The 22727-nt window shown below is 33.2% G+C and overlaps 1 protein-coding gene and 1 long non-coding RNA gene across 2 annotated transcripts in view; both read right to left on the bottom strand.

The window, feature by feature from the left end:
• Window positions 1–16139: 16139 nt before the first annotated feature.
• On the bottom strand, window positions 16140–17177 carry LOC144557605 (uncharacterized). Its single transcript, XR_013512715.1, has 4 exons — window positions 17014–17177; window positions 16464–16500; window positions 16321–16365; window positions 16140–16209 (listed from the first exon to the last, which is right to left on the bottom strand). It is a non-coding gene; the product is annotated as an uncharacterized LOC144557605 (long non-coding RNA).
• A 1243-nt stretch (window positions 17178–18420) lies between these two features.
• Window positions 18421–22727, bottom strand: part of LOC144557601 (polyubiquitin 11-like) — a 29829-nt gene continuing 25522 nt past the window's right edge. The window contains exons 2-3 of the mRNA XM_078306201.1: window positions 19582–19653; window positions 18421–19310 (exon numbers count right to left, since the gene is read on the bottom strand). Of these exons, the coding sequence (XP_078162327.1) occupies window positions 18654–19310; window positions 19582–19653 (729 nt within the window). The 3' untranslated portion in view covers window positions 18421–18653. The remainder of the gene's footprint in view (window positions 19311–19581; window positions 19654–22727) is intronic.

A 22727-nucleotide genomic window follows, 5' to 3' on the forward strand; every position in this document is an offset into this window, starting at 1 on the left:
TGGTACCGATTCAAAATCCTCATTAAATTAGGAATTGTCATTCTGAATTGACACTTGGTAAGTCATCGTGTTGGTATTTGGTGTCATTCTGCCAAATTTCAAGTTTGAGATGGTTCCAATCGACCACTCCATTTTCTCTTCTTCCTTCCTTCTCGGCTTTGCTTAGAGAGAGTAATAAACGCTCAGGCTTGAGAGAACACAGAAAGGAGTAAAGGGAATGAGTCTCTTTCAAGTTCAGGTGAGCATCTGCTCAATTCCCTTTCAATTTCCATGAATTTCAAGCTTCGACCGAAGCTCAGAAGGCGATAGAGGAAGAAGAGAGAGTTGTCAGGCGGAGGGGCCCGCATAGCAGCGACTCTGACATGTCTCTCCTCTCTCTTCATTCTTTCCTTTCTGTTGTTTGTGCCTGGCGCATCATAAGCCATGTAGCGGGTAGTGGCACGGTGTATGGCACTCTAGGTGCATGCGATTTGAAGGGATCAAAGGCGCTGAGTTTAAACTCAGCGCTCCTTAGCCTGGTTTGGCTGGTCTGGGCGCATGGTGCACCAATACACTGTCAACCCGGTGTATATAGTTCATTTCTCATGTACTGAGTTCAGCCATCTCCAGTATTCAGCGAATTTTATACTGAGAGGCTGACAATGGGTCCCAGGGGTCAGGTTTAGGTTTGGTATACCCCAATTTACACCCAGAATAACTAGGTTTAATGCTAGGGGTACCCAGGCTGAGGTGGCACCAATCAGGGGCTGCCATGTCAGCATTTCCTTTGAAAATTCATAACTCTTTAACCATTTGGAGTTAGAATCTGTATAAAATATCAAAATTCATGATTTTATATGTAGAATATTACCATGAACTCCAATATGCCATTTCCTTTCATTTTGGAAAGATTTTATGCACATTTAGCATTGTTCAAGCATTTAAAAATAGTTACCAATTTCCATTTATTTAATTGGTAACTTTTTAGGGTACAACAGTACCGCAAGAAGACAGGTACACACATCTTAATTTCTCTAATTAGGTGAACGATTAAATGAACCATGATATCAAAAAAGGACGGCGAAAAATACATTTCAAGATGACAAAGAGTCACAACAACCTCCTTCTGCAGAGCATCTAGCGTATCAGGATCATTTACTTTGCAACAGATGGCGTTAAAGAAAAAACAAAGCTTCGTGATGGTCTGCCTAACACACTTTGGCAATATGCCCCGAATTGCAACAGGAAGAAGCTGTGTCATTAAAACATGACAGTCGTGAGACTTCATTCCTGTCAATTTTAAATCTTCTAGTGAAACTAGGTTTTTAAAATTCAAAGAATATCCAGATGGAACTTTTACACCATGAAGGCACTCCAATAAGCTTTTCTTCTCTGCTTTCAACAGCGTATGCATTGCGGGTTTTAGATATGTACAAGTTTTCCCATTTTCTCTTTCCTTCTCTGTTGGTTGTAGATCCGACCGTATGTTCAAGAATTGCATGTCTTTCCGACCATTGATACCGTCCTTAGTCTTACCCATAATATTCAATAATGTTCCAACCAGGCTATCACACATATTTTTAACCACATGCATCACATCGAGACAGTGTCGAACATCTAAGTGCTGCCAGTATGGTAAATCCCAGAATATTGACCTCTTCTTCTAACTAATTTTCGGTGCCCCTTTCTTTCTCACCACCTTTTTTTTAAATTTCCCAAATTAAACTTTGATATCCTTTACTCGCGAATAAACAGCTTTACCGGTCAACGGATAATTTGCTCTGGTATTCTCGGTCTTTCCATTGAATTTTTTCTTTCTCTTTCGGTGTACGTGGTTGGTAGGAAGAAATATACAATGACTCATGTACACGTTTTTAGAGGAGTTAGGTAGCCACACATCGACTGTATCGTCTAGGCAAACAGGCACGCTTTCTCTCCTTTGACACTGTAACCCGACAAATTTCCATAAACCGGAAAATCATTAATGGTGCAGAAAAGCATGACCCATAAAGTGAATTTCTCCTTGTTGTATGCATCAAATATCTGCACTCCGGGTTGCCATAATTCTTTTAAATCCTCAATCAACGGCGCTAGATACACATCTATATCATTCCCGGGCTGTTTGGGTCCTGATATGAGCAAGGTCAACATGATGTATTTGCGCTTCATACATAACCAAGGCGGAAGATTATAAATGCACAATAGAACTGGCCAACTACTAAGCTTGCTGCTCATGCTACTGTGCGGATTTATTCCATCTGCACTCAGCCCAAGCTTTAGATTTCTAGGGTCACGTCTGAATTCGAAAAACTCTCTGTCAATATTTCTCCACTGAGGAGAATCAGCGGGGTGCCGTGATTTTCCGTCTTTTTTCCGATTATCGGCATGCCAACGCACTAATTTTGCATCTTTAGCATTTGAGAACAAACGTTTGAATCTCGGTTTCACGGGGAGGTACCACAATGCTTTTGCCGGAGGTCCTTTATTCGGTTTACAATCATCACTTTTATCGCTGGTTATCTGCTTTGATTTGTAACGTGATACACCACATTTTGGACACTCGTGAAGATCTTTATACTCATTTCGATATAATATACAATCATTTGGACACGCGTGTATTCTTTGAACTTCCAAATCCACTGGGCACAATATTTTCTTCGCTTCATAAACATTTGGTGGTATCTCGTTTCCATCCGGAAGCATTTCTTTCAAAATTTGTAATAACTCAGTAAAACTTCTATCACTCCAACCGTTAGATGCTTTAAGGTTATATAATTTTAATACACCTTTCAATTTTGAAAATTTCGAACAACTCGGATACAATTCCTTATTAGAATCTTCGTACAAATTCTCAAATAAACAATACTGCTTATCATTATCAAAATTATCACATCTATCTACCACCATATCATCATTTTCTTCGGTATGGTATTCCTGATGCTGGGTACGAGTGCCTATGTCGGTTTCCAATCCCCGGAGATTATTCCCATCATTATCACCGGTATGGTATTCCTGATGCTCAGTACCAGTACCTATGTCGGTTGACAAACTCTCACCGTGACATAATCAACACTTATATCCTTGCTTGAATCCATGACGGACTAAATGGTTCCTCACTTGGTTCGGGTTGGAAAATTTTTTACCATTGTTACAATCACGACAAGGACACGACATCAGTGCACTCCCCTTGCTCGCCATATCTTCCATAGCAACTCCGATGAATTCTTCGACACCTGTCATATATTCATCAGATAGACGTGATGCTTCGTACATCCAACTGCGGTCCATCTGCAATTATAATAAAACACAATTAATTAAGAACAAGGTTGGGTACTCAATTATGTTCACAATAGGGCTTACATGGGGCCGGGTTACCATCCTATCCCACTCTGTGAATACTTTGTCTCAGTAGTGACCACATGTTAGTCGTGTTTTAGCACTTAAGAAAATTTCGGCAGCATTTTCCCTTAGTTCCCCGAGTATTCGGGGAACTAATAAGAGGAAATGCTGCCGAAATTTTCTTAAGTGCTAAAACACGACTAACATGTGGCCACATCCTAAATGAGACAAAGTATTCACAGAGCAGTCCCAAAATGGGGACTATTCAAAATTAATCCCTAATGGATTAATTTTGAATAGGTATCATGACCTAAAGGCATTAATCATGCAGTTGTGGCTCGTAATTAAGACAATACTCTAGCTACATACCTAAGCTAATATAAATACATCTATGTACTCTACCTATACACTCTCACAAAAAAAAATATTAATGCACAAAACTAATTAAACATGAGTTCTAGGTTGTAGTACGTACAACTTTTTTTGGGATGCCGGATCGACTGAGATGAAGATCGCTGCACCAAATCTCTCAATAATAGCCAATCTACAAAATTAAACCGAAAAATCGAAACCTAATTAAGAGATGTACATATATAACATGCTAAATATCCTACAAGTTGAAATAAAAAAAAATGCTCATATAGCATATATATAGCAAACTCAAAAGCGTGTATATGCAAATCTTGAAATAATAAAAGGTATTAAAACTTACAAAGAAAATCTCCACATATAAAGAATATATATGTCATATATAGCTAATATATTTGCTCATAAATTACCCATATAGCATATATAGCATATATATGCATGTGCATCCAAATCTCCACATTTAAAGAAAAACTTCAAATGAGAAGAGGTATTCAAACTTTAAAACTTGTGGAACCAATAAAAGAGCTAAATCAAAACTTATAAGGTTTACATTTTGAGCGGGGATCATAACTCACTTGTATAGGCCGGATTTAGGGTTTAGGGTTTGAACCGAATCATAGCCAATAAATGGTGCTCCATTAATATCAAATTAGAGAAAAGAGATGATCAAATGTACCTGACAAAAAAGAGCTGAGATAGCTGAATTAATGCAGGACGAAATAATAACTGTTGCGCTCTTTAAGAGAGGCGAGACCTAGCTAGGAAGAGAGACGAGTTTCTGACAAAAATCGGATTGAATTCAGCCTTATATGCACTATTAGGATCGGTTATTAGCAATAAAACTGATCCTCATAATATCAGGATCAATTATTCTAAACAACTGATCCTAATAGTTCAACTATTAGGATCGGTTTGTTCTAAGAACTGATCCTGATACTATCAGGATCAGTTATTCTAAACAACTGATCCTAATAATTCAACTATTAGGATCGGTTTGTTCTAAGAACTGATCCTGATAGTATCTGGATAATTTGAAAAATTTATAACATAAACATCTGGATCGGTTTTATTGATAATAACCGATCCAGATAGTATCTGGATCGGTTTTATTGCTAATAACGGATCCAGATAGTATCTGGATCGGTTTTATTGCTAATAACCTATCCAGATAGTATCTGGATCGGTTCTAAGCAATAAAACCGATCCAGATACTATCTGGATCGGTTATTATCAATAAAACCGATGTTATAATAAACTTATGTTATAACAATGTTTTGCACATTATTAATTATGTGTCATGTATATTATACTATATAATATGCACCATATTATACCAAATAATATACATGCACACTTCTCATAAATTTATCTTCATTCTAAGCAGTTATGATATTTATTTATCACATATATATTATTTCATGTCATATGAAACAATATACATCATATAAATAAAATATCATTTTTGTTTCTCGTTCAGTTGGTGTGACCTATATGGAGGATCTGTGTTATGTTGGCAATGGCATAGAACATTTTATTACCATAAACTATAAGCGGTATTCTAGCTATACATTATAGTTACCCAAATAACATAGATGTAAAGTATCATTTTTACAATACATGATCCTTTAAAGTAACGTTACAAATAACATTACTTGTATCTATTCCTTGCCACATGATATTATGAATAATATACAAAGTCGGACTGTGTCATCTTTGTATTATATTCGTTTCTTGGTCTCTTAAGTAAATTATATATATATAACTGCACTTCAGTTATATTGCATGCATTATAATTCTACTTTACCAAGGGGCCCATAAAATATCATCACTCATTATAAATAAGGGCCAATGATACTATTGACATATAACTTTCTCCCGCACAAGTTATATACAAGGAACTAATATTTTTATTACCACTTATGATAAGCAGTTTCTAATACTAATTACATTATATACTTCTCATGTGAAAAAGAAATACATCTCATATCTTAGAATTCCAAGACACAATAAAAATATTAATGACACTAACATAACACATATAATATTTTCATTCGTTAGGTCTGTTCAATATATGAAACCTTTCATATACTCATGTTATTAAACGATAAGCCTTTATCAATATTTATAGAACTACAATGTACTTTAATCAACATGACAAACTTATCATGGTATATTAGTGTTCCATGCTAATAACCAAGTTTGTGAACATTTTAGAGATTTATATTTGTCATCATATATTGTTCTATGGTTCAAGACCAAGAGCATCTTCTTGAACACTTCTAAAGATAAACATAAATTTCATGGAACAAAATGCATATAACATCCAATTCATAAACATAACATATAAAAGTAATCAACATAAGATAACTTTTAGAACACAAAACTAACAAAATTATCCTCGGATGTCATAGAAGGCGAAGGCAAAGGCGAAAAGGCCAAGCGGAGAGAGACTAACGAAGGAGGAAAGACTTTGAATATTCCGTCTTCTCAGAGTAAAATCAAAGAAGTAAGGACTTTGAATCCTCCATCTTAGAGTAAAACCAATGGACGAAAGACTTTGAATCCATACCGACTTCCTGGAGTGCTCAATTTGCTTCAATCTCATGTACTCTCTAGTTAATCAAGTAATTTCTTTTTCAATGTTACTATTCTCTGGAAATGTATCTCTTTCTTCTTCCAATTTGCCAAATGCTACATCGATTGAAATAATTTATAAGATAATTTATTAAAATAATTTATAAAGTAATTTATAAAATAATTGGATTTAGGATTGTATATATTAGCCTCTCTAAGGGACACCATTCACTCCAGTGATCCCTTCTTAACTTCTTCAATTGCAGCAGTACCGGCACCCACATCTTTTCGTCATTGCAACCATTCAGAGTGTGGAGAGAGAGAGCATGTGAAGTATCAAGTATGTGATATCGGCCAATTTTGCATTCCATTTGTATAACTCATATGTTTATTCAAGGAATCAAACAAAAAATTATCTTTCTAGTTTCTTAAAAAATATGTATTACTTTCCAAAAGTAAATTATGAATTAGGATCAGTTGTTTATAAAAACTGATCCTGATAGTATCAGGATCGGTTCTAATAAACAACTGATCCAGATAGTATCAGGATCGGTTCTAATAAACAACTGATCCTAATAGTTGAACTATTAGGATCGGTTTTTGGTTAGAACCGATCCTGATACTATCAGGATCAGTTTTTAGTAACAACCGATCTAAATGATTGAACTATCAGGATCGGGTTTTATAGCAAATCGATCCTAATAGTATCAGGATCAGTTTCCACAAAAAACCGATCCTAATAGTTCATAAATTAAGATCGGTTGTTACTAAAAACCGATCTGAATAGTTTTTAGGATCGGTTTTTTTAAGAAAACCGATCCAGATACTTATTAAGATCGGTTTTCTCATCTAACCGATCCAGATAGGCCAATCCTGATTCCTGTTTTTCCACTAGTGGAGACAAGCTCGTCGGAGATTATTGTGAGAGCGGTAATTTAAAATTTTAATTTGGTTAAAGAAATTTGATTTAAGACCTTATGATTATTGTGATTAATTGAAAAATGAAAGGTATTTGATCATTTCACAACATATATATCGAGTGACTAATGTGCATTCGTATGCATATGGGCCGATATGTATACGGTTCAAATTTAAAATTTCAAAATCCAAAACGTCGATTCGAACCGTTCATCTTGTTCTCCATATTAATATGTGCTTAGAGACCAAATTTTACATTTTTCTGAATTTTTTTACTATTTATTAAGCCACTTTGAAAATTGCTGATCCAACCGTGGCTGCTGATTTTACTGTTTTGTTAAGCCACCGTTCGATCAACAATTTTCAAAGTGGCTTAATAAATAGTAAAAAAATTCAGAAAAATGTAAAATTCAAAGTTGATTCTCGATTCGAGTCCGGACCAGATCCGCCCATCCCAATGTTGGTGTAGAACAAAGTTTCCAATAAACCACCTTCATGTACGCTCCATTTCTATTAAGGGACACGTGTTACTCCTGCAAATGCCCTATTATTTTGTTGCCTGTTCGTAACCAAACTCCAGTCCATAGAGAACTGAATTCAACAATTATATACTAAACAATAAGAACCGACTTTTTTATTTTTATCCATTTTGTTTAATATATTTTAATAAAATTAATCAAAATTTTGAAAAAATTTAAAAATATCCTGTGACTTAGATTTTTTTTTTTTGCTGAGACTCGGAAATAAGGCTCCAAGTCGCAGGAAATTTCTACGACTTGGGATTTAATTTTTTTTCACTATAAAAATCCCGTTGTATTATAACTCTTTGAATTTTGAAAAAAAAATAATAATTGTGTAAAGGACATATATTGAATAATCATAAATAATTTTAATTATCTTTGAATAATAAATGAAACCGTAATCCATTAAAAAAATAAACAAACACACAATAAATAGTAAATATATTTTAAAATAATTATGCTGGTAATTCTTGAATAATTTTTTAGGCTTTTGAAAAAAATTAATACTGGTTATGGCTAATCTGTATGGATGTGTTATCGATATTTTGACGTCATCAATGTTTTGGCGATAATAAAGTTATGGTCATTTAGAGAGCATGGGTGCATCATCGATGTTTTAGCAATGAAACATCGATGCGCACTTATGCCGTCGTGAAGCCGGACATAAAGCATCGGTGCGTTATTGGTATTTTTGCACGAAAGCATTGTTTTTTTTAACTTTAAACAGCCATAACTTTGGCTAAGAAAGTCGGATTTGCGCGTATGACCACAATTCGGAAAGGGGAGGACGAGACGGATCCGGATTTTGTCAAGCGGGAAACCCTCGGGCATCCGAAGGAATCAAAATTGCAAAAAACATCGTTCAGTGCCTCAAAAATTGAGTTTAAGTTTTCTATCAACGGTAGATATACAACGACCTGTATTAGTTTTATCAAAAGCCTAAGAGATTATTCAAGGATTACCCATATAATTATTTTAAAATACATTTACTATTTATTGTGCGCATTTATTTATTTTTTTAATGGATTACGGTTTCATTTATTATTAAAAGATCATGAAAATTATCTATGATTGTTCAATATATGTCATTTACACGATAATTTTTTTTTTCAAAATTAAAAGAGATATAGTGCAACGAGGTTTTTATAGTGCAAAAAAAAAAATTAAATCCTAAACCGCATGAATTATCTATGATTGTTCAATATATGTCCTTAACACGATAATTTTTTTTTTCAAAATTAAAAGAGATATAGTGCAACGGGGTTTTTATAGTGCAAAAAAAAAATCCCAAGTCGTAGGAATTTCCTGCGACTTGGGACCTTAATTTCGAGTCCAAGCAAAAAAATTAAAAAAAATCCCAAGTCACAGAATTTTCCTGCGACTTTGAGTATTTTTAATTTTTTTTCAAAATTTTGGTTATTTTATTAAAATATATTAGAAAATAGGTAAAAATAAAAATATCGGTTCATCAAAGGTAGTATGTAATAAATGAAAAAAAAAAGGAACAATAAATGGATGAAAAGAAATGAAATAAAAGGATAATGTAGAATTTAAATGGTATGCTAAGTGAATGGAGGAAATGAAAGATATTAAAATTGTTATATGGAAAGATGTGTTTATCACTACTACAAAAAACCATTTTTGTCATCGCCCCTTTACCATCGAATGTGCTTCCGCACAAATAGTGTTCGTCACGAGTGGTAGCGTTGCAATTACGTTGAACTTTTTACCATCGATTGACGTTTAAAAAACTGATGGCGCTCATGGCCCCCTCTCTTCCATCGGGTATTTTTTACCCAACCGTTGGTTTTGATTGACTTTTCCACATCGGTTGGATTATTAATCCAATGGTGTACATGTGGTGATCTTTACCATCCGTAATGTAGACTCAGAATTAGTTTGATCAATACCAACCCTGGTGTTTTTTTGAATCGATGACGATGTTCTAAAGGGTAATATGTACTTGCTATTGGAACCTAGAGCTAATTAATTATTAACTATATATATATAGCTAGACCAAAAAGTAAAAAACTTCTTCTCCATGTATTCAAAGTACTGATGGTTATGTGTATCGTGTTATTAAGTTAATTCAGAGATATATAATATATGGTGCAATTATAAATAATGAGATAATTATTTAATATCATGTACATGATATACCAACTCAATAGAAAATTAACTAAATATTAACTTGCTCCTAATTAATATCTTTTGTGCTGTAATAATTTATAGAACAATAATAACACACATTGCATCCACAAATGCATGTAATTAATTCAGATTCATCATTCAACATTAATTGCTATAATTTCAAAAATACTGGAACATATATCTATATATACATTCATGAACACACACACACACACATATATATATATAGAGAGAGAGAGAGAGAGTGGCTAATATCAAAATGTTTGCACCACACCTCTCGTGCAACCAAGTCATTTTTCAATTTTTAAAGTCTAAATGATCGATCTAAACCGTTAGATGTGATCTCCATATTAAAATGTGCTTGGAGACCAAATTTTACATTTTTTAAAAACTTTTTACTATTTATTAAGCCACTTTGAAAATCACTGATCCAACGGTGGCTTAACCAAATGGTAAAATCATAAGCTACCGTTGGATCAACGATTTTCAAAGCGGTTTAATAAATAGTAAAAAAATTCCAAAAAATATAAAATTTTGTCTCCAAGCACATTTTATCTATCTATAGATAGATATATGTAGGATGGAAATATTTAATGTTCATGCATGCATACACAAAATACAACATCCATGTACAAATTAAATACATGTACATGCAACATGTGTAATCCATACAAAATATATTAATTAGATCCTGAACATATCGAGCTACCTACTACCTAGTATAACAGAAGCTCTTCTCGACATGTGCAGTGTTGAGTCCTGCACATTCCAACTGTACAAGTCTCCAATTCCACTCACTATAACTATCCTTTCCTCCATCGTACGTCTTATATGGATCAACAAAATATTACAACATTTAAAAGAAATAAGTTGCATTGATAATTAAATTGTGTTGATAACATAGATAACCAATTCAACTGATTGTACTAAGAAAATGTTTTCCATAATTTTGGTAGGTTGTGTATACAATTTAATTCAATTTATAAATCATTGATCATCCATCAAGTGATTAATGATTTTAATTTATACTATTTTAATCTCTCTTTTTTTGGATAAAAGGCTAAGAAGCCCGTTTCATATTAATGAAACAAAAGTTAAATTACATCAGTGTTATAGAGAGAGTATGCTAGATGTAAATCCACCTAACACTACTCTATTGTCATCACTATACTATTTTAATCTATTACAAAATATTGGCGGTATACATGGATCTTGTCTCTTTTAAATCATTAATGTAGAGAGAAGTTTGTTTATCATTAATGTAGAGAGAAGTCATGGCCGCATGTTACTTTGTGTGATCAAGTGATGCAATGCATGATGTCCATCTTTAAATCATAATGTTTAATACTGATTTCGATGTGAATGCGATGCATGGCCATCATTAAATGTAGTTGTGAATAGGAAACTATTAATTGGCATTTCCACTAGGACTGAATGACATAACTGGAAGAAGACTTAATTTGTAGTTATCCAAGAAATTCCGCGCATTAGTAGGAACCCAACGTGACGATCATGGGCCCTTGATTACCTTGTAGCATTTCCGTTTATTATAGTAAGATATCCGTTACCTAACAAGAGAGTTGAGAAACAAATCAATTATTACAACTACTTTGGTCAGTTTACAAGTGCATAAATTTATTGAGGTATATATAAATTAATTAGAATGCCGAACTACAGGGAAATTTTTTGACAACTAAGTTTTACTCTTTTAGCAAAGCTAGATATTAATTCAGATTTTGTGAGTTTTGGTTGCAGAATATTAAACTATAAGAAGATTAAAGGTTAAGCCACCCAACACATTGTTTTCATATCTATATTTTATAACAAAAGATTTTCTCCTGTATATCTGAGTTTCGAACTCATGACTTCTCACGTCAGAAGACGTGTTTTAATTTGTTACTAGACTAAATATTAGTTCTTGGCTCTTACTCATATACTTGATACTAATTGTTGTTTGAGGGTTTCTAATCTGCAAGAGGTAGTCATCCACTTTTTCGTGGTATAGTACCCTAGCTATCTAATAGAAGGTCTAGTAATGGTTCTTACTAGATGCATTAACTTTTGTGATTAGTCTACTCTTTAAGACTAGGGACTTTCATGTTTCACTGTTAGATTCTTTACATTTCCACTGTTAGTGGTAACTTTTAGTGTCCCCATAGGTTGGCACGGTACTCGCGATATTTGGCTTCGAGTCCTATACTCCTAAGGTCAACTCTAAGGTTGTCCGGCAGTTGGTTTCTCGATCCGCATTTAAGGTCTCTACCAAAAGCCTCAAATAGAACAATCAAACACTAATTAATTTACTGATTAAAACTAAAAGTGGTTATCGGTGTGTTATCCTTTTTCCATTATTATAGTATTTTTTTTATTAAGAGGGAGGCAAAAAAAAAAAAAAAAAACAGCTAACTAGTTTGATGCTTCGCTGTTCTTTTACTTTAATTTGTATTTGTTTTCCGTTTTCTTTGATTGTTTTATTGGAGCGAATATTGCAGTACACAACATTATATAAGAGAAAATTCAACAATTATTTTTTATGATTTGATCAATCAAAAAGAATAAGTATGAAATATTTTGCCTTTTGTATTTTTATTAATTTATTTAAAGGAGGGATTCAATTACACCCTTTTTTAGTGACACAAAACCCCTTTTATCATGCATAAAGATGTTCTGTTTTCTTGATCCATTTAGTTCTTTTCTGAAGTAATTGGGCAGAAAAGGTGTGGAGATTGAGCCAATGGCATCCCTCTGCATCTAATCTGTTTTGTCATTTTATTAAAAGAAATTGAATAAAAAGTTGCATGCCTTTTTATCCCCTCTGCATCTGATCTGTTTTGTCATTTTCTTTTCTTTTGATCTTTTCTTTTTTGTCTCCCTTGAATCCTTTACTAAAGTGGATAAGTAGTGAAGATGTAGAGAGTTGAGGCAGCTGGTATCCTCTCTACATCCAATCTACTTGATACTTTAATTAAAGAATTCATCTAAAGCGAATAAAGTGACCAAATGAAAAATTAAAACACACAAGGATTATAAAGTCGAGCCAGCTGATATCCTCTATTAGTTCCTCAACAAATGGACCTGTTCTTGCAAGGATTAAACCCTAAAAGTAATGTTATAATGCTGAAAATTGCTAAAATAACATTACTTTTAACTTTTTAAGGGCTTGTTTGCAAAACAGTGAGAGATGAAGGGTTAGAGTGCAAATAGACAATAGTTCAGCTATGAGCTACCTCATGTCATTTGCATCTTTAGCCCCATGACATCTTGATGATTTGTCTTAAAATTCAAGTGAAAAGAACATTACAAACATCATTACAAACAAATCAGGGACCTTCCTGCAAAAATCTAGGTTATGACAACCTCTTGATATTTGAACTTGTTGATTAAAGGAGTTGTTGCAGCTTTGATTCTCTTTTCCATGCTTCTAGCATGGCCAGCAATTGTCTAAATTGATTTGAGCATTGTCATGCAACTAATCAAACCTTTGTTCATGTTGTTGACACCCAAAACTAGCCCCTGGTACATAACCAAACAAGGGCTCAGCAGCCAAGCACAACATATGTACTATTGATACAATATAAATGCTAAAAAACAAGAAATTGACCTGTTCTGGTAAACCAGCCAGTACAGACTGATACAGGAACCAAATTGTAAAATAAATCACACAAAAATGTAAAGGACTTCAAAATAACCAAAATGGACACAAATTTCATATTATTTGGATTTTATTTCAATTTATTATGAATGTTGAAATTCAGCCTTTGAAATATAAAAAACAAAAAAATGCCAGCATTGTTCCTAGTTTACCCCTGTGTTTAGACCACTATTTAGTATAGCTAGGAGGTCCCAAAATCCATGAAATTTTATCAGAATATAGAACACCATGTCCTGAAAATTTTCATATAAAGAACATAAAATTTGGCTTAGTAAAACTCTTGAAATGGACTTTTAAAATTTGATATCAGCATGAAAAACAGCAGCCAATTACCAGCAAATGCCCTTGTACAAAAACACATATTTCACATAGCTCTGGATTGAGTTTAACAAAACTGTTTCACATGCATATAGATCATGGCTTAAGGAAAATTTTCATGTAAAGAACACAAAATTTGGTGTAGCCAATTAGTGGGATTGATCTGCAAAGTTCAGCTGTTCAGAAAAATACTGCTTTGCTGTTTTAAAACATTTGTGGAGTCCTGTACACTATACCTTAAATCCTCAAATTTTTATGACCTAAAGATCAGACAATAAGGAACAAACTGTACAAAGTTCAGCTTGAAACTATGAGCCAATAAGGAGAAATTCAAATCATAAAGTGACACCCTGATTTAATTCAGCATGATCCAAAATGACCAAGTCCCTAAAATCTACCCCTTTTGCAAATTGAATAAAAGTCAGACCAAACATCCAAATGACCTGATTCCACCTATGAAGCTCTCTATTCGTCCCTCTTTAAAACCATATAAAGAACTCCTAAAATGTCCAAGTGGGTAAGTCACAATGAAAGAAACAAAATTCAGAAAACTGTAAAAATGTATAAAAATGCTGCTCAGGTCACTAGTTTGCACCTCTATTTGACATAGAAAAACATCATAAAAAGTCACTAAAATTGGCTGGTTTGTAGTATGTACATCATAAAATAAGGCTGCAAAGTTTCATACAAAATCTCCAAACAGATTAGGAGATATCAGGTCTCAAAAATTGACCAAACTGGTAAAAGTGTGCATACTTACAGCAGCAGTTTCAAATTTGATTCTGTCTTTCCATAGCCTTTAAACCATGAAATCATCCTTCAAAAATCATGAAAATTTACTGACATGTAGTATTCACATCATAAAAGATTACTGTGAAATTTCTCCTAAAACCTCTAAGTAAATTGAGAGATCTCAAGATCCAAACATAGACAAAACTGACAAACGTGTATGTGAAGTGGCATGTGCCCTTCTTCTGAAATTGATAAAGTGAATGGTGAAAATGCAAATGAACCAAACCAGTCTCCCATGTGCTTTCTGCTAATCCATCTATGAAGTCATAAACTTTAATCATCCAAACCCAATCTCTAAAGCCCTCAAAATTAAACCACGAAATCCAATTTACCTCAATTTGAAAACCAAAGTAAAATTTGCCTTAGTCCCAAACACAACATATCCAAGTACACCCTTTAGGGATCGAACAAGGAAGCCAATCCACGATCCTCAGTTCATACTGAAAACATCGCATTCACATGCACACACTCTCCAAGGATCGAACAAGGAAGCCAATCCATGATTCTCAGTTTATACTGAAAACATCGCATATATATGCACACACACTCTCCAAGGATCGAAGCCAATCCACAATCCTCAGTTTATACTGAAAACATCGCATTCATATGCACACACCCTTCAAGGATCGAACAAGGAAGCCAATCCATGATCCTCAGCTTATACTGAAAACATTGCATTCATATGCAAACATAGGCGGTAGGAGCTGTCACCGCGTCATATGCTTTGAGTCCTATCGTGCACCATATCATACCTGTAGGCGGTAAGAGCTGGCACCGTGTTGTATGCTCTGAGTTCTATCGTGCACCATACCATACCTGTAGGCGGTAAGAGCTGGCACCGCGTCGTATGCTCTAAGTCCTATTGTGCACACAACATCTCGACAACCTGAATTGGCACCGCACTTCATGTTCAGACTCAAGATGAACCTCCAAGGATCGAACAAGAAAGCCAATCCACGATCCTTAGTTTATACTGAAAACACAATGCATTGGTCAAGTTAGGGATAGGAAACCTAAGTTGTATCCTTGCATCACATTTATATGCATACTTTACGATATAAACACACCCCCCTTTTATTTACATTCAGCGGCCCTAAATCATGGAATGAGGAGGTGCTCGAGAGACATAAATCTTGGGGTAATTAACGGCGGAAGCTTGCGCCCGTCGGAAGATTCAACGTCCCCACAATCAATAACTCTCTCGTACGGATATTACGTACGGGGGTGAACCACAAAGTTCCTTTTTTCTTTCTTCCCTCTCGGAACAACGCATTTTCCCAATACCACATACCATACCGGAACAAGGAAAGCAGCGATGCTTCGAGGGCGGATGATGCAACGTAGAAAAGGCACCTCACAAGACTATTTCGTAAAGGGTAACCATTTTGAGAGCAGCATAAAGTATTAAGTTAGAAAAATAATAAAATCTTAAATCTTAAACCTACAGTAATTGTCAACACATAAGGAAGTTCTGTAATTGAAAATATTTCAGGGTCTGATATGAAAATTCAGAAGTAGGAGAGAGGGAGAGAGAGAGGCTGACAGTTTTTCTAAAAACCCAAACACAAATAGTTGTTGCACCATCTTGTCAGTTTCCTGAAATTTATACAATAAATTATTTCAAAAATTTAACAAATTTGTGCATTAAAATTACAATTAATATCCTTGTATGAAATTATGTATGAACAAAAAAGAAATATGAGTAACCTCTTTCACTCTCTTGAAGTATAATCTCATCCGTTCTCCGGAATCCTACATAATAAATTTAATTTCAATTTTTACAAATTATGACTAAAATGAAAATACAAAAAATCAAAGGGGGCAAAAGAGAAGGTTGTCTCTTCAAGTACCTTCAAGAATAGCCTTCTTTGCTGCTTTTAAGTACATCTAAATAGTAATTAGAACAAAATTAGTAAAATCATTAGGAAACTATATTTTCAAATATGAAGAAATCCTAAACCACTGATGATTTTACAAACTTTTACTAGTTATGTATCTGATAAAAATTAAAGATTGAATTAACAAATGTCCCCAAAACTTGGGGGGATTTCATGTATACCCCTAAAAAACTACGAAATTACATATCCCCCCTCTAAAATTCATATTATCATACTTTCCTTCTAAATTTCAAAAACTCACAAATTTATCCAATTTATCGGTTTTTCTATTAAAACACATTTTAAATTTATAAATTACCCATTGTACTCTTTTATCCTTCAAAATTCAAACTTCTACAATTTTTTTTTTCTTCCTCCCGTCCTAATATAGTGAAATAAGTGTCACAAATGCAATGACAACTCTATATATATGAATATATCGGACAAAGTGAAATGCTTAAAATATAGGGTTTGTTATGGAAATTTTAAAAAAGAAAAAAAAATTGGTAACAGACTAACTCACGTGGTAATCCTGCTGCAAGTACATTTGCATGTAAGTTCTTTTGCGCGAACTCTGCTGCCAAGCGGCCCCCATGTCCATCATATATTGCAAAATGTGCACGTCTTAAATTCAACATTTATAAAGGAAGAAAAAAGCATTAGAAATATTCAACCAATTTAAGTTTCCTCTTGATAAAGGCTATGATACATGATAAAGAGAGGATACCTTCTGATCAATAAACTCTCTTATTTTCCCATAAAATGCTTGACGATAACAAAACACTTGCATCATGTGGTGTACACAACAATGATGTGCTTCGGATGATTCGATTCCGAGTCTAGTACACACGCAAGTACATGCTTGGAGATGTCATGGAATTTGGTTATACATATTAATATGGTAAGAATATTTTGTTGTCTACTAGATATGTCATATAACTTCTTTTTTTTTTTTTGCTGGTGGAATACATTGATGTTGTTTGTTACATATATGCTCTGCTTTGGGTTTTGATGGAAAGAATTAAAAGAAAAGATATTAATTTTCTTTTCCTTTTAGTTTGTGTCTTTCACTGTTACAGGATTAAGTATTCTTTTGCATTGGCATGATGTCTTATAATTCCAGAGTCAGAAATTAATCAAAAAAATGTTCCAATTTCAACTATGGAACAAGGTACTTATTACTCGTAAGTGCCTATTCCGACCACTTTACATAACGATGCTTGACAAAAGCTTCCTCTGTTATTTATTTCAATTGCGAGATCAACTCTTTGGTATAAAAAAAAAGTTATTTTATTTATATTCCTTCCTTTGATTAATTCATCTTCTTCATTTTCTTCATTTCTTTGTTGTATTGTTGGGATTGCATGATCTGCTGTGATTCTGTGGGAATAGCAGGAACCTGCGATTCCAAATCTAGCCTTTAAATTTTTTATATTTGAATCTCAAAGCAAATGATTTTTCTTGCACGAAACTCAAAGAAAATTGAACGGATGGATTTGGAATCGCTGGTTCCTGCTATTCCCACATAATAAGGTTTGAAAATCCCTCGATTTGAAAATTTTGGATCATTCACAATCAATAAATTTGTTCCCATCTAAAAAATAGTAGAAAAAATAAAAATAAAAAATGCAAAATTTGGTCTAAATTTGTTCCCATCAATAAATTTGATTCTTTCTCCTTGTTGTTCTCTCTCCATTACGGAAACTTAATCCGTTGAATTTCTTTTTGTCTAAATTTCGTAGCCTTTTGTTATTGTAAGAAATTTGTTTCTGCTCGCTGAGAACTTGCTCTACTGTGTAAGGAAATAAATCTTCTGTGATTCTGTGGGAATAGAGAGAACCTGCGATTCCAAATCCAAATTTTTTATATTTGAATCTCAAAGCAGATGATTTTTCTTGCACAAAACTCAAAGAAAATTGAACGGATGGATTTGGAATCGCAGGTTCCTGCTATTCCCACAGAATCAGGTTTGAAAATCCCTCAATTTGAAAATTTTGGATCATTCAAAATCAATAAATTTGTTCCTATCTAAAAAATAGTAGAAAAATTAAAAAAAAAAATGCAAAATTTGGTCTACAAGTACAATCCCATACAATGAATTTGTAAAATCAAAAGGCTACATAAGAAAGCCACTCAGACGCATCTACATTTCTTCACAGAGACCTACATCACCGACCTGACTTGGAGCATCGCATTATGATGTATCTTGTGATGGCGTAGTGTTTTATTGTCGTTCAACTCTTGTTCAGAAAAGAAGAGTTTGAATGGACCATCTTGTGGGAGACCAATGATGTGCTTTAGGATAGATATGGTGTACCATCTCTGCACCTCAATTTCTATGAATGGACCTTGAAATAATTCCACAGTAATATGCATAGTCCTAATTCGCCGGGTGGCCATCTGAAGTATTGCATTGTTGCATACACCACATGATGCAAGTGTTTGGTCATCGTGAAGTATTTTATGGGAAAATAAGAGACTAATTTCTTGATAAGAAGATATCCCCATTTTATCATGTATCATTGCCTTTATCTTTGATACGGTGTCTGAGGTTTTCACATTCAGTGAAACTGAATTTGAATTATCGAGGCTCTGGATTGAAATTGTAATTCCATCTTTGACATACAAGTCGATGCATGAGTCTGCCTGTATATTACGGTAGTCTACGGTTTCAGTGCCTTTGAGGCGGGTGCCACAAAAAAACAGCTTTTGCTTGCTAAATGCAATCCCCTCCAGTTCTTGAACCTTGGTTTTGATTGCATCAATTGTATCGGTGTTTGTTACATTGATGGCTATAGTTTTTGTCATCTTCACAAAGTTCTACAGAATGAAAAGATTATTCATAATCTCAGAAAATTTAAAAACAAGTTGAGGTATATATGATGTTTCTTGGTTGTGGTTTCTTACAAGTTCAGTTTGGATAAAAATATAAACTGCCAATAAACACAGTTTCAGAGTGAAAATAACAGTAACATATTAATTCTACATTCAATGAAAATAATGAATAAGTGAAGCACTAAACTAATAATGCAAGGACAAGAACAGGTAAATAGATAATAGAAGCTCAAAATAGGAAAAAAGAAAGACAAACCTTCTTTGACTGATCGCCGGACTCCATTCTCTGGCCCTGGTCGGCTATAGTTTTTGTCATCTTCACAAAGATCTACATAATGAAAAAATTATTCATAATCTCAGAAAATTGAAAAACAAGTTGAGGTTTATATGTTGTTCCTTGGTGGTGGTTTCTTACAAATTTAGTTTGGATAAAAATGTACAATGCCAATAAACATAGTTTCAGAGTGAAAAATCTGCTAACATATTAATTCTACAGCCAATGGTATATAGGATGAGCAATGCTTCAGTAGTATGTATTGAGATGCTATTCATGGTTTGAGAAAAAAGATCTCTAAAAGAAGAAGTAAAATTATTTTAATTGGCCCTCAAGATATAGGAGTTTGTTAACAAAACAAGAATTGGAGGTACAAATAAGCATGCTTTAACTAATTTACACTATTTTAATCAGATGGTTAATGATGCCATTACAAAAAAATCTAACTCCAAGATATATAGCATAATAATGAAAAAAGAGGAATCAAATGCCTTCATTTGGTCTCTCCATTATTTCGTATTAAAACTATGTAAATACTTTAAAAACTAAACCTCAAAAATCAAAATAATACTGCAAGATATGGTCTGATCAATCAGTTTTACTACATGCACACAAATGACGACATTTCAATTTTATTTTCATAGGCATCAAGAGTTTGTCAAAAACTACTATTGTAAACAGTTTCTTGAAGTCAAATTTTCAATTCTTGATTCGCATCAATCCAAGTTAAAAATGCTTGATTTTCTATGTGCTTGTAGAATGAATAATATAGATCAAATCTAATATTAATTATGTCAATTTGTGTTCTTGAAATTTTTCTACTGATAATTTAACAAGGAACAATGATCAAGAATGGAAAACTTGAATCCTCATCAAATATTAAACTAGTGTTATAAATAATCTTTTAGTATGCAGTCGTCGGACGAATAGGATACCGCCAAGCGATTAATCGGGAATAATCAGAAATAATCAGCCAATTAGTCAGCAAAATTTATAACGGTTTAGTTACCACCAACGACTAATCAGACGATTAATCAGCCTAAAAGAACATTTTTTACAACACTGCATTAAACTAATGGTTCCAAAAATTTTATTAGTGTCCAAAAAAATATTAAATTTCAAAATCTACATCTTGTTTGACAAGATTTCGAAAACCGCATATTTATTTCCTAGTTTTAGCCTGAATAACCGCAGAAGATGTTATAATTTTTTTTTGTATTGAAATATTAGAAATATTTTATATATTTCTTGAAAATATATGGAATACTATATAATTTGATTTATTAGAAAGACTGCGACAAATCACTCGGATCAACATTTTTTAGGCCAGATTTTTCACGGTTGTAAGAAAAATTAAAATATTTCTTTGTCTGTTAATCGAAAAAAAAATGTTTTGAATTTGAGTTATTGATCACCGTTCAAAAGTCATTCCTAGGTAAATACAGAAAATATTGTAATATTTTTATTTTTATTTTTGAAAAAAAACAAAAACTTTAATTTATTTAATATCTTTGTCAGTCTTGTCAGATATTTTTTTGTTCTTTCAAAAATAAAAGGATTACAATGTTTTATTTATTTTATCTAGAAGTGATTTTTGAATCGGGATCAATAACTCAGATTCAATTTTTTTAAATTTTTTTCAATAACATCCAAGGAAATATTTTAATTTTTTTTACAGCCGCGAAAAATCCAGTTTAAAAAATATTGATTCGGATTTTTGTCGTAGTCTTTCTACTAAATCAAATTACATTGTATTCCATCTATTTTCAAAGAAATATATAAAATATTTCTAATATTTCAATACAAAAAAAATAATAACATTTTATGTTTTAAAAAAAAAAATTATAACCGGGAATTTAATTTCTGTTTCAACAAATTGGATTTTTTTTTCCGGTTTCGGAATGCCTAGAACCAGAAACTTTTTTTACGGAGAGTTTGTATGAAACTGGCAATTTAATCTCCGGTTTGGACAGATTTCAAAATTTCTCTACATTGAGGGTAGATTTTGAAATTATTTATTAATTTTGGATATTAATAACTCCATTCTCTGCGCTCGTCGTTGCTTTCTCTTCTTGCAAAAACTGAGGATACAATTTTCTGAGAAGAGAGATTTTTGAAATCACCACAAAGTCGATCCCACAATATGAAATTCCATTTCAAGGGTTAACTATGTATCGTAATTATTGAGCCCAATATGTTGGCGACAAAATCGTTTCAATCAGGGCCCACTAATTATTGCCTTTACACAGCAAATTCTCAGCGAACAGAAACAAATTTATAAAAGATAACCAAAGGTTGCGAAATTTAGGCAAAGAAATTCGTCGGATTAAGATGTCAGCGTATATTTGACATTTTGTAAAGCTATTATTACACAAGAGAGATAGGAAATCATACATAAGGTGTTTTCTATTATTAGTATGTATTCGTACATTGCAATAGAGATATATTATATATAAGAGAAAAAAAAATATGGAAGCTGATAATTGTACCTCAAACAAAATATCCGCGTGCGTCCCCCAGCCTTCTAGAATGTCAGTGACAAAACGAGCATGTTTTACTTCATACAACAGTATGAATCTTTCTTTATTGTACAACATTTCGCTGCCTGAAGCGAAAAATACTTTGTTCAAAAAGTTAACAAAAGCAGCACCAAATGCAACGAAACAATCGTATGATTTAAACATATAAAAGAAAGCGTTTAATCCACTACGTTCTAGTGTTTAACTTTCATTGTAAATGAGTTAAATTTTAATTTTTAAAAAAAAAAAACGAATCCCCCAACGCGTCCCCGAGCACAAATTTACATCTCTAAATTTGAACCAATACCCCAGCGCGTCCCCGAGCATAAAATTTAAAGCTCTAAATTGGTACCAATACCCGAGCGCGTCCCCCACCAAAATTTAAAGCTCTAAATTAGTCAAAACTACTAGTTCTAAGCAAGCAAAGCTCTATTAAATAACAATGAAACTACTGGTTTGAAACAACAATTGTTAGCAGCCTCATCAATTATTTTATGTTAGTCAAAACCCCAACAATTACAATTTCTAAGCATGCAAACCTCTGTTAAATAACAATGAAATTACTACTTCGAAACAATCATAAAATTAGAACTTGTCATAACAATGCCA

This window comes from Carex rostrata, chromosome 7, assembly GCF_964058835.1.
Source record: "Carex rostrata chromosome 7, lpCarRost1.2, whole genome shotgun sequence".
In the NCBI taxonomy this organism is placed as follows: Eukaryota; Viridiplantae; Streptophyta; class Magnoliopsida; order Poales; family Cyperaceae; genus Carex; species Carex rostrata.